The sequence below is a fragment of the Squalius cephalus genome (genome assembly GCF_949319135.1).
Source record: "Squalius cephalus genome assembly, chromosome: 25".
Classification (NCBI taxonomy): Eukaryota; Metazoa; Chordata; class Actinopteri; order Cypriniformes; family Leuciscidae; genus Squalius; species Squalius cephalus.
In genome coordinates, this window is record NC_137146.1 from 3,678,129 (window position 1) to 3,691,713 (window position 13,585).

The 13,585-nt window shown below is 34.3% G+C and overlaps 1 protein-coding gene across 2 annotated transcripts in view; it reads right to left on the minus strand.

The window, feature by feature from the left end:
* Positions 1 to 5,527, minus strand: part of mybpc2b (myosin binding protein Cb) — a 29,801-nt gene extending 24,274 nt beyond the window's left edge. The window contains exon 1 of one of the 2 annotated variants that reach the window (XM_079862748.1): positions 5,431 to 5,527. In XM_079862748.1, the coding sequence (XP_079718874.1) occupies positions 5,431 to 5,449 (19 nt within the window). In that variant the 5' untranslated portion in view covers positions 5,450 to 5,527. The remainder of the gene's footprint in view (positions 1 to 5,430) is intronic. The other variant, XM_079862749.1, reaches the window with a different exon arrangement.
* Positions 5,528 to 13,585: the final 8,058 nt, after the last annotated feature.

Consider the following 13,585-nt stretch of genomic DNA (forward strand, 5'->3'; position numbering starts at 1 on the left):
AATTGATTGTAAATAAACTAGGAGACCCATTCCAGCTCAATTATATTTTTTAAGGGCCCACAATCTTTTAGAAAGTATGGATCAGCTTCCTTTTGAAGGATGTTGTTGTTACTCATTTAGGTCTCGATAAAATATGAACCCCATTGATGTCATTGGTCTGTCTTCCCCATGCAGCCTCTTTTTTAAAGCACTGTATCACATTTCAAACCACACACACACACAAGTTAAAACAGTAAAGTTATAAGCACTCACAAACCTCTACTGGAACACCGTAAGTTCATAACATCCCATGTCATTTAACAGAAATAATAACACAGCGCAATCAGAAACAAATTGTGTCCCAGAAGAACTGATTGACCCTGTATAGTGTATTAAAGTTGAAGTGTGATTTCTGCACCAATAACGGCAGCATTTGCAGTTGCATTTAAAGTTGCTCCAAATTTTGAGGCATTTAAAATTTTGAAATTTTGTTTCAATCCTGAAAACAGGTGAAAAAAAGAATTTCTTTAAAACTCTCTAAATTACTTTGCAATATATATTGATTAACCCTGCCTTAAGTTTAATTTATGTTATAATCTTTTATAGATTTTGGTATTCATAAGCATTGGCTTTGTTATTTATACATTTATTTAAATGTATTCTGCTTGTATTTATTGTGTTTAACATTGATAACATTGACATTAAAAAATAATATATTTAATAAAAGTCGAAAAATATCTTTCAGTGGATGAGCGACACACAAATTACACACTACACCTTTACTATAAATTGTAATATTATATAATACTTTTTAATACAATTTATTCAAGCACTGATTTACTTAATTCTGTATCACCTTCTGGTCCATTAGCCGCTACAAATATAAGTAAATTACTCCATAGAGAAGTGCGTAATATCGTGTTTATGGTTGAAGTATCTTTTTTTACTGTCTCTGGTATAAACACCTCACTAAGAAACTTGGTCTTTATGGTTGACCTATGTTTGTGTGTGTTTGTGTGTGTTTCAGATGGATTGAGGTGATACTCAACACAGTGTACTACTGGTGGATTTAGCACATTAGGACGGTAAGCTCTTGTCTTAGCACAATTCCACACATGGCTGTTGCTAAAGCTCCATCTATCACTAGAGCAATTGAGATTATGTTATAAAAGCGTCTGGTCGCACGTTACCAAATCAGCAAATCTGGGTGGCAAATAATGAAATGTTGCCGAGGCTGCGGTCTATATTTGTGCATGTAGACGGCTGATGTGGCGTCTGACACACACACAACCTGTCAGCATTGTGCCCTGAGCAAAGCACTCGATCCCGGGTCACTCCATGGGAATGTAATAAGTGTGCTGATTCACGGCTGATTTCACTTCTGGACTTTTCAAATTCATATTTAAATGCATTTATCAAGTTGCAACCTCTAACAGGGTCAAACTGTTTACTTGTACCTTGCATTGTTTTGATCATGTGATTATCTATGATTATCTTCTATCAAGTAACAGATTCCAAGCAAACAGGGAACGTTCTCAGAACTTTCTGTCAAGGTTCTGTCAACGTTATGAACAAAAGTCCTTCCAGTAACGTTAATGGAATATTCGTTCAAATAAGAGCACAAAAACGTTATTTATAAATCATAAATGGAACTTTTTTTTTTCTTTCTGAAATGTTCTGATTGGACGTTCATCTAATGTTTTTTTAAATGTTACTGCGAACATTCCGAGAACATTCAAAAGTAACGTTCCCATGATGTTTGCAAAAGGATAAAACGGAATGTTTTTCGTGTATAACCAAGGAAAAAAAAAGACTTTTTGAACTTTCAGAGAATATTCAGAAATAATGTTTTCATGGCTTAATGTGTTAGTGTAACATACTTTTGTTAGCTGGGTTAAATCTGTTCTTAGGTTTCTAGCAAGTGTCAAGTGCATGTTTTTATTTGCGTTTTGGGCAATTATTTGCTCATTTTAAAATTAGCAACCCAGAACGTTGAAAATGTGTTTAATGTGTATAATGTCAGTGTTTGGTATTAAATTACAGTGCAAAATATAAGCATTTTCACTAGTGCTATCAGACTTTGGAACCACATTAAATTATATTTTATATATTTTTTACATCTGCACTGTAATTTTTTTTGTGCTGATTGTTATGGCATTTGACTGACGCTTACCGTTGTGAATGTACACTGCCGTTCAAAGATTTTTTTTTTTTTTAAGAAATTAATACTTCTATTCAGCTAGGACTCATTAAATTGATTAATAGTGACATAGTTTATAATGTTACAAAAGATTTATTTTCATTCTTTTGAACTTTCTTCAAAGAATCCTGAAAAATGTATCACGGTTTCCACAAATATACGAACTGTTTTCAACATTTATAATAATCAGAAATGAGCATAAAATCAGCATATTATAATGAAAATTCAGCTTTGATCACAGGAATAAATTACATTTAAAAAAATATTCATACAGAAAATTTTATCTTACATCTGTATCTTTGATCAAATAAATGCAGCCTTGACGACCGGAAGAGACTTCTTTATAAAAAAATCTAAAAAGATCGTATCAACCCTGAGCTTTTGAATAGTAGCATAGCATTGCACAAAAGCAAACGCTGCCTTTTCTGCTGTGAGCCATGATTAATTTATTCCATGAGCAATAACAGGGGGTTGAGTGAGTTAACATGACATAAGATCTCCATATGTTGAGTTGGCTCCATTTAAAACAAATTAGCTTTAAATTACATCATTAGGATAGTCTTCATTTCATGCAACTGTTTTAAAACAAGTTATTCATGGCCCCTTTAAATAGAAGAGTCAGCTATAACTATGCATTTGATGGTGGCAAACACTGTTAAATCGGCTCTCAGTGTGTTCTTTCACACTATAAAGTCTCTGAAACTGAAGTGGCGATTATCAGATGGTATTTTTAGAGCTTGTCTCTCCCCCGGGGTTCTGTGGCATTACCATAACGGACGACAGCATCTGGAAGAACCCTTATAAGTGTGTGTCGGTGTGTAAATCAACACTTGTGACGGGCTGCTGATCAGATTTACTGCTGTCGGGATGCATTCGTTGAAAAGGAGGAGCGAGGTAACAGAGTTTACAATGAGAAATTGCAATGAAACGATCCGAGGGATTGATTTGATGACGTGATGTTCATCATTGCTGTTTTTTTTCTGCCACATAATCACATTATAATAACCGTTGACTTCTCTTGCTTTTGCTCCGTTTGTTACTCAATTCATGAATAATAAAGTTGTGATTTATAGACCGGATGGTGAGGTGAAAAGGCAGAGGTCATCATGGGATATTTATATCTTACTCTGGAGTGTCAAAGAGGCCAACAATCCTAGATACTGAAAACCTTCATCAAATTCAGTTTAGGTTTTGTGGCATATGATACTGTCTGTCATGTGGCCGTGGGCATGGATTTAGTGAAGGTCTCGAGGGTCACTCTTTTATTAGTATGTGAACTGTTAATTGGATCCCAGCAGGGATTTATACACTTACTCCAAACGAAAGCACAGATAATATGTGTCTCCACCAATGTGGCTCGAGGTTTCGGATTCTGCTCATCTTTAATTAGGGGTTGCCTTTTTCCAATTTCTCAAAATCATTTTGTATTTGAATTGCATATGCATATAATTAATATGCATATACAAGTTCCATTCATTTGTATCACAGTTTTAACACAAACAAACTAATAAACTGATTGCGATGCATATTTGTCAGTCACACATAAATGAAAGAGGACAGGTTTCTGGAATATTACTAATAAACTAAATGTTTTAAATACATAATAAGCTGGTTTATATATTTATCATCAATAAATCCAGTTTGTTTCAATCTCATACATTTGAACTATTTGACTATAGCTTGTCTCACAGCCAGCCGTATATATTTAATTTTCACAATGAACTGATTCTAAGCAATCTGAATAAATGCATTTTGAAAATATTATTATTTAAATAAAAATTAAAGAGATGCAAATAGTTAGGGTTAGGGTCCACAATTATTTTATTTTTTTTGGAGTGCATTTATTAAGTTTATTATTTTGTTGATGTTAAAACTGTGTAATCCAAATGGATGATAATTTTTATATGCAATTCAAATTCATAAATCAGATTTTTAGCCTAAATATTTTATGAGTGTAAATCATCAGCGGCTTCTCGTCTTACGGGCTCGATAAAGCAGGATGGTTTAAAAAGATAAACTAGTATGACAGGAGGAAGACAAATATTTCACGACTGTATACTTGCAAATCACTGTCAATCTGACAGAGCTTATGGTTTTATGTGCAGCGCCTCAGATTTAGTGAACTGTTAATAGATAGTTTAGACTACAGAGATAGTCTATCATCTATCTATCTACTATATCTGTCTGTCTGTCTGTCTATCATCTATCTATCTATCTGTCTGTCTATATATAAATATATAGACAGACAGATAGATTTTATATGTATATATTTATATTTATATATATATATATACAGACAGATAGATAGATTATATATATATATATATATAGACAGATAGATAGATAGATTATATATATATGTCTGTCTGTTTACGGAATGCAGATGAATGAATTAACAAATGTTAATTTTTGAAGTAGAAAGACTGAAAGAGTCTTTTCTTGTAAAGTGTAATTCTAATAATCAGTGTGTGTGTGTGTGTGTGTGTGTGTGTGTGTGTGTGTGTGTGTGTGTGTGTGTGTGTGTGTGTGTGTGTGTGTGTGTGTGTGTCTGTGTGTGTGTGTAGAAGTGGGTGTGTTCCAGCTTTCCTCAGCCAACTCCGATCTGGAAGGTTTTAATTTTAGCATCTGTGCAACTTTCTCTCTCTGCCCTGACACATCTGCTCCACCCTTTCTCTTCACACTGAGCCCTTCCTCATTCATGAACGATCTTTCCTCCTCCCCCCACACAGTTTTTATCCTCGTGCATTGCTTATACTATTAATTTGAGGTGCGCATGAACATGTTTAGAGACATTTAAAGCTTCCAAACTAAAGAAAGTGCATGGAAATATTGTTCAAAATTATTAGAAGCAATGACAATTATGGAAAGAACAGCACAAAACATGCCAGATTACAATATATCTGTCATGTATCAAAAAAATAAAAAATAAATTGTGTATCAATCTAACAGTTCTAAATCAGCAAATGCCAGTTTTGTTGAAAAAAGTTTGATTCTTATCTCTTATCTGACAATATCAGCTGATAAATAAACAATAATATGAGCACAAATACATGTCAGTAAATATTTTTGTATTAATTTGCGCAATTTCTTGTGGTCAAGTTTTGTAAAGTATTTCTGTTATTGTCACCAGCAATACGGTTACTAAACATACTAGTTACTAATACTACTACTAATCAAACAGCAGAAGTAGCAGAAGTACTAAAGCGCCAGAAAAGAGATTGATTAAGAATGAAGGGAAAGGAGAGATGTACCTTCTGTGGGCTCAGGCATGGTTGAGGCTGCGTCTTGCTTGTCTTCCTTCGACTGACAAGCTTGTGTCACTTTTTTTTGCTTTTTATTTCACAGTCCCCCTGTTATTCAAAGCGTTCAGGGAACTCAAATTACCCACCAAGCAAGGAGAGAGTGGGAAGGAGGGAGAAACCAGGGGGAGAGAAGAGAGAAGGACTGACACTTGAAACCCCACTTGGATTCTCCAAGTCCAGGAACAAAGTTTGGATGGAGAGAGAGACAGAGATGAGGGACGGGGCACGAGTGTTTGCTGACAGACGTGTTAAGGTGTTGTTATTTTACAGAGAGTTTTACACCAGCTAAACAGATTACTTCTCTTTCAACACCATTTCTTACAAGCACACCACAACATTTCTCTGTTTGCATCCACCTGTCTTTGACAGAATCTGCTTCTTCTTCTTTTTTCTTTTTTCATTTTCTGTGGTGATTTTTGTGGAGTATAAAATATTATTTAAATGTAATATTAATATAATATAATGTAAAATATATAAATATATTGTACATATATATATATATATATATGTGTGTGTGTGTGTGTGAGTGTGTGTATATATATATATATGTATGTATGTATGTATGTATATATATATATATATATATATGTATGTATATCTATCTATCTATATATATATATATATATTAGGGCTGTCAAACGATTAATCGCGATTAATCGCATCCAAAATAAAAGTTTGTTTTTACATAATACATGTGTGTGTACGGTGTATAATTATTTTCTATATATAAATACACACACATGCATGTATATATTTAAGAAATATTTGCATGTATATACTGTGTATATATATTTATATTATATATAATTTATATTATATATAAATATTTTATATATAAATAACACATTTTCTTAAATATATATATGCATGTGTGTGTATTTATATATAGAAAATAATTATACTCCGTACACACACATGTATTATGTAAACACAAACTTTTATTTTGGATGCGATTAATCGCGATATATATATATATACAGCATTATATATAGTATATAGTATATATATGTAGCCTAGAAATCTAGACGCACCCTAGCGGCAGGAAAATTTATTTTGCAGCCAGGGTAGTCTAGCAACTCTCTGTTGACTTTCGGAGCTGTAAAAACCTAAAAAACCTGGGTCAGGCCAATCACATCGTGTATAGAGTAGGCGGGGCGGGCTTAACATAATGACGACAGAGTTGCGGCGGTTCCCTGCTACTTGAAAACAAAGAAGAGCTGCTGCTGGAGAACAGTCTTTCGAAATGGCTTTGGCCGCGACTCTGGAGGACTTGGAGTTAAGTTTTTCTTTAAGAAAAGAGCAAAGAACGACACTTAAGTCATTCTTAAAAAAGGAAGATGTGCTCGTAGTTTTGCCGGGCCAGATTCAAAAGTTGAATCTATCAACTAACGTTAGCTCCGCTGGTGGGAAAACGCTCTGGTTGGTTGAAGCGCTGTCCTATTGCGTGCAGAGGGAATTTGAAAGACAGCCGTTTATCCCGCCCCTCGGATTGAGCCGTGTCTATGGTGAGTTGCCAGACCTAACATCTTGATGTAGGTCTGGCTTGCCAGGCTAATATATATGTATAATATATCTATATCTATATATATAGGTCCTGAAGGGTTACAAATTTAAGAATCTATTTAAGATCTGCTGATCCTACATGCTTTATAATATCATATGAAACACTAAGGTGAACTACACTGTATTGGGCATTCAAGGTGAACATGATGGCATCAATTTACTGATTAGAAGTCAGCTGTAAGTCAGCTGTCTAAACATTGTAATAGTCAGGGGTTTTGTTAGTCTTTGATCTTCCAACTAAGAGTTGAACTGTGTGTGAATGTTTACCTAGTCTTAGTTCCCGTGACCATGTGTTGTTTATACAATTTGGGGGGTACCATTATCTCAGTTGGGGGTAATTGCCTCTATTGTCTTTAGATGATTAGATGTAGTGGTCAGCCCTAAGTCTGTGTGTAAAGTCAGCACCTTTAAGGACAGCCCACTGAAATGCCTATAAGAAAACCATGTAAAGTTAAGTTAGTCAGACTGATTATGTTGGATTCCTGCAGCCACGTCAACGCGAAGTCCTCAATAAAGAATAACTTTGTTTGAACGTGATCCCCAACGTCTCCTGGTCTGCTTTGAAGAAAGAAAAACTTTACAACAGTCCTAATGAACTGATCTTTAAAGCTGCAGTCCGTAGTTTTTCCTCTTTGTCGCCATCTCTGTTCGAAATCTGCAATTGCAGTTATTCGCAGAATTATCAACTTTACGTGGGTTGTGCCTCGGCACGGCACAGCGCAGATGAATTCAGTGGTTTGAGGAGAATGTGCGGCTGTCAGTCGCCGCCGGTGTGGATCCTGGCATTCGCAATCACAGATCCTACTTTTTGGAATGACCAACATAAGAATTTTCACCGGAAAATGAAATCTGAACAAGTAACATCCACTTTTGTTCTGACCAACTAAGGGGAAAAGAGCATTGCAGTAAATCACGCCGATTAAATCTAACGATTACTTATCACGTCAAACCGTGCAAATTATACTTTGTTCTCAAATTGTTAATGTTAACAACATCAGCATTGCGTGACTACATTTAATGCCCTTTCGAAACGTATCCTTGTTTTCGCATGGGCCGGTTGCAGTCTCTTTTTTTCTGTAGCCACTCCGAAGTCCGAACGAAGTCTTTCGCATTTTACAACGGGTGAATCTCTAGTTGTCACTGGTGATTGTTGTTTGAACCTTTCTGGATCCGCCATCAAATTGATAAGTTTAATTATATCAAGTGCTGCGAGAAAAGGCTATAAATCTCCACCTCCAACACCCTCACATAGCCGAGACTCCTTCTTTATGTGGACAGATGTGGTGTAATGATGCAAAGACATGCTCGCATTTCCCGTGGGAAATCCACCAGGACCACTGGAGTTAAAAACATTATTACAAGCTTACCGTTTTGAATCAAGCTACGGCAAGCAGAGAGTTTTGAACACTGGCTGGTTATGTACTTGCTCAAAAATGTATTCTGGATCATTTTTAACTCAAAAAAGTTACGGACTGCAGCTTTAACTACTATTTCTCCTATTGCTGCTTGAAACTCAATTCATATTCCCAAGCTCGTGCTGATTTTATTAATAGAGGTCTCATCCCATATCTGGTGTGTATCGCAGGATCAGGACACGTTGACTGCAGGGCTGGTGAAGAGAGACAATCTAAAGTATGTGTCTCATGCTTCTAATGACATCACTGTTGTTCAGTTGGGTTGTACACACCATGTGGATATGAGTGACAGTCATATTTAGTTGCAACATGTGTGTATTTTATTTACATGGACGAATAACCAACGTGCAATTAGGAAGCATTCATTTTCATTTTTCTTCCTTTTGAATTTATTTTATTTTTCTTTAAAATAATATTACACCATTAATAGACTGACTGGCTATATTGTTTATATATTTTATTTTAAACATTTTGTGATATGTTTTACAAAGTCAAAGTGTATTAAAAACGAAATTTTGGGAATAAAATGTTTTTTTTTAAATCATAATAGGCTATACACATTAAGCAGATATTTATACATTGAAGTTCCAATTAATTTGCACATTCTATTTTTAACACGAACATTTTCACCACAAATGGTGTATTGTATTTGAAACATATTTTCATAGTTATAAATATAGATAATTTTAAACATGTTTTGAATATCATGTTTGGATCTTCTGTTTTGCTTTCTAATTTCATAAGCAGTTTTTCACTATAGTACAATAGTAGGCTACTAGTTCACTCTGTGTGTTTTACCTTGTTTTTACTTAAATATTTCCTTACTGATATTATTGTGTTCTTAAAGTTCACAAACATTTGAAAAAAAAGTGGCAAAATTATTAGGCATTATTAGTGGCAAAATTGTTGGTCACGATGGAAATCTTTTTTTCTTTCTTTTTTATACAATGTGATCAATTATTTTTATACAATAAAAAAGCTTATTGTATATGCCTTTTGTGGGTAACCAAACAGTCTCTGGTCCCCAATGGCTTCCAATAGTATATTTATATATTTTTCATACTATGGAAGTCAATGGGGACCAACAAATGTTTGTTACCGACACTCTTCAAAATATCTTTTTTTTAACTTCCACAGAACAAAGAAATTCATACAGGTTTTGATCAATAGAGGGTGAGTAAATGATGACAGATATATATATTTTTTTTCCTTTAATGATCTCATTAACTTCAAGAATGGTCTTGGTTTTGGTCTGGTTCTTGACTACACCTCTGGTTAATCACGGCTCCTGATGGCTGCTAGTGCTACTACTGTAAGAGTTTCTACTGTAAAGAGAAATACTATAAATCCAACTCTTTCTTAGTAGCAGTAGCAGTAGCAGTCGAAAGCCGTAAATCAAGCCTCTAACCGCAGGACCTCGTGGCGCAACGGTAGCGCGTCTGACTCCAGATCAGAAGGTTGCGTGTTCAAATCACGTCGGGGTCAAAACTTATTTCATCTTCACACTCAAAGCTTCTAACATTGTTAAATTAACAGCACACATTATATTCCGAGTACGATTATGAAATTAAGACAGGTATTTATAGTACACACACAACTGCGGTTGTTTTTGCTTGCTAAAAAAATATTCTATAAGAATTAGGCCTATTAATTCTGAGATGTATTGACAGGTCGAGAATATCTAACTACATTAAATTATTTATTTGTCGATTTTTAATGATTATTATAATGTTTGAACGTTAAATCACATTTACTGGACAGATCACAAGATGGCGCTGCAGCCCAATCAATGCACCAGCTTAGTCGAGATGAACCTGTGTATCACCCTAAAACCTCAAGCCATTGGCCGCAGGACCTCGTGGCGCAACGGTAGCGCGTCTGACTCCAGATCAGAAGGTTGCGTGTTCAAATCACGTCGGGGTCAAACCTTTACTCTTTCCACTTCAAATAAATGTAATAGCCTATATTTATAATACAATCACTTGTAGAAAGGGATATGAGAACGTAAATAATATCTCGTTATGAATTCCAGTGAAGTCAGTTCTTTGGTAGTTTAATAAAAGTAATTGTTGATCGTGCATCAGAAAAGATACTATTTCAAAATATAAACAACAAAGTTTTGGCTCTTTTAGGGTTTTGTGAGTCTAGGGAAATATAATGAAAATAAATGGATCAAAAATTTGAATGTTTTCCTTGCACTTAAAGTCGATCTTGCTCCTGCAATAATACAGATCTATCCTAGGGGTCAGTCAGCGTGCGTCAGTGATGGTGTTTATTACAGCGCTTATGTAATAAGCAGATAACTAAGCTGTGCCGGACTGGCTCTATCTAAAAAGTGACCCTGGACTTTCTAGCAGAGAGCAGGCAATCACACCCGGTCCAGACCTCACCATTAACACAGCGCAGTTTTTAACACCACTTACTAACATACAAATATAACACAATACAGAAATATAAATGCTATTTACATTTTTAATAATAAGTCTTTTAACAAAATGAATGGCATGCATGTCTTTGCTGATGTTCATGGCAAATAGAATCACGTGACGATGGATAATTATTGATGGTAATCTAATCTTCATAAAGGGTCCGGATTCACTGATCTTATATGAAGTCTAATCACTGATCAAAAGTTGTATTATTAATATATTTAAATCTTACATTGCCAGCCCTGTGATGCTCCAGCATGAGATCCAGCATTGTCACAACAATAAGTTATGCTTGAGATATTTAAGGCAATCAGTTTCCACATACTTTAAAAATATGTCCTTGGTTTAACTCAAAAATATTTGGATTAACTATTTGCATCAGAATTTTGAGTATTTTGAACTCAACTAATTAGTTGAAAATTCTGTCATCATTTACTCACCCTCAAGTTGTTCCAAACCTGTATAGCCTACATGTCTTCGTTCTGCTGTACACAAATAGGAAGATATTTGGAACAATGTTTGTAATCAAGTAGATCTCGTCCCCCATTGATTAGTATTTTTTCCAAGATCAAAAATTCTTCACAACTTTCCTCGTAAACTCAACTCAAATAGTAGAAACATAACTCAACTGAGTGAAAGTGAAATGTGAAAACATGTTAATTTACATGCAACATAGTAAATATATCATCACATATTTTTCGATATATTTAAACCATTTAACATATTGATCATGAATATATGGAAGTATATTTTCTTTCCATAAGGGGCAGTGCTCCAGATGACAGTCAAAACAAGCAAACATAATAAATATAATATAAGAAAAATATATCAATATGTTAGGTACACTAAAAAATCTTGTTGTTTCAATGTAAAGTGTTCATGTTGCCTTAACATGCTTGAAATGTGAAGTTGTGTGAGTGACTGATTGTATTGTGAAAGGTGTGAGCGCTCCAGCAGCTGATGCTCTTCATCACATTACACACTAAAGACAAGCTCGCTAAACATGCACTAGCAACTGACCTTGTTTAGAATGACGCATATACATCTGCGATAATTATTATATAAGATTTATTGCTTCAAACTCTCCATATACTGCAAGCGTCACATCCATATAGCAGCGTGTAATGACTTATTTAAGTGTTGCCTTGTATATAGTGCTTGAATCGGGTCATGCCACACAACTTATTTAAATTAAAGTCAGAAACGAGGTCAAACTACAGCAAACATTTGCAATTGCAATTTTAAAATGTGATTAAAAAACAGGTTTGTTTTATCATCACTAATTAAACATAAAAAATAATACATAAAAACAAATACTACTGTAATATTTCACTGCAAAAATGGGAAAAGTAATAATAATACTAATATAGAAATAATAATATTATTATTTTACATTGCAACTGCAAATATATATATATTTGTTAGATTTTTTTGTAATAATATTATTGTAATATTTCACTGTAAAATAAAATGTAAGAAAAATAATATAATATTCTAAAAATAATAATACAATAAATTTGTTATTTTGCATTACAACTGTAAAATTAAATTACAATATCAATACGTATGGCTGTCTTAATTACTTTATTACTGTCTTAATACATTGATTTACTCTGAAACATGCAGTGCATATATTTATTTAATTAAATTGCAGGCTTTAATCGTGGTATTTAATTTAATCTTTAATTCTAAGTATTTCTGTCAGATATGTTCAAAACAGCATACCATACGCCTGTTACTATCTCTGTAGTAAATAATATTAGCATTTCTTAATGCATGAAACAATACGCATACTACTCACTCGACTCATTTGTCATGGGATAATGTGTGTGGATGTACTTGCTATTTTTAAAGCAGCGGCAGGACAGTGTTCATTCAGTCAGTATTACATTCTGGAAATAGTGATCTCGTTCTTTGTTCTTTGCATTTAATGACAGTAACTCATGCCATGATTTCAGTATTGTTCAGTATTGAAATTTTACAATATATTTTATGTTTCATGTTTAATTCAATTTTTATTCTCTCTTGATTCCATGGTTTGTCCAATAAACAAAACATGAACAGTATTCAGTCTTATATTTTTAATAGTATAAATTGTCTATACATGAATATATCAAATGTTTTGCCGTTTCATTTGCCTCACATTAAGATAAGCATGGGTCAAAATAGTTTTCACTTTTTCATGTTCTACGGGGACTTTCCATTGACATATTGGTTTTTATACTGTACAAACTGTGTATTCTAATCACCTAACCCTAAACCTGCCCATCACAGAAAACTTTATGCATTTTTACATTTTCACAAAATATAATTTAGCTGCTTTTCTCATGGGGACGAAAAAATGTCCCCGCAAGGACAAGGATGTGACATTTGTGTATGTAGGGTTTACCAGGACCACACACACACACGCGCACACACACGCACACACACACACACACACACGCACGCACACACACACAGTTGGTTAGAGAAGGTCATTTTAGCTTTGAGACATTGTATCACTTTGTCATTTTGACACATTTACACACACACACACACACACACACACACACACAAAGGATTTATGTGTTGTCAGATGTTTTGTTTCAGTAACGACAGCTCAATGACGGACACACACACACACACACACACACACACACACACACACACACAAACACACACACACACACACTGCATCTCACATCTGATCTGTCTATT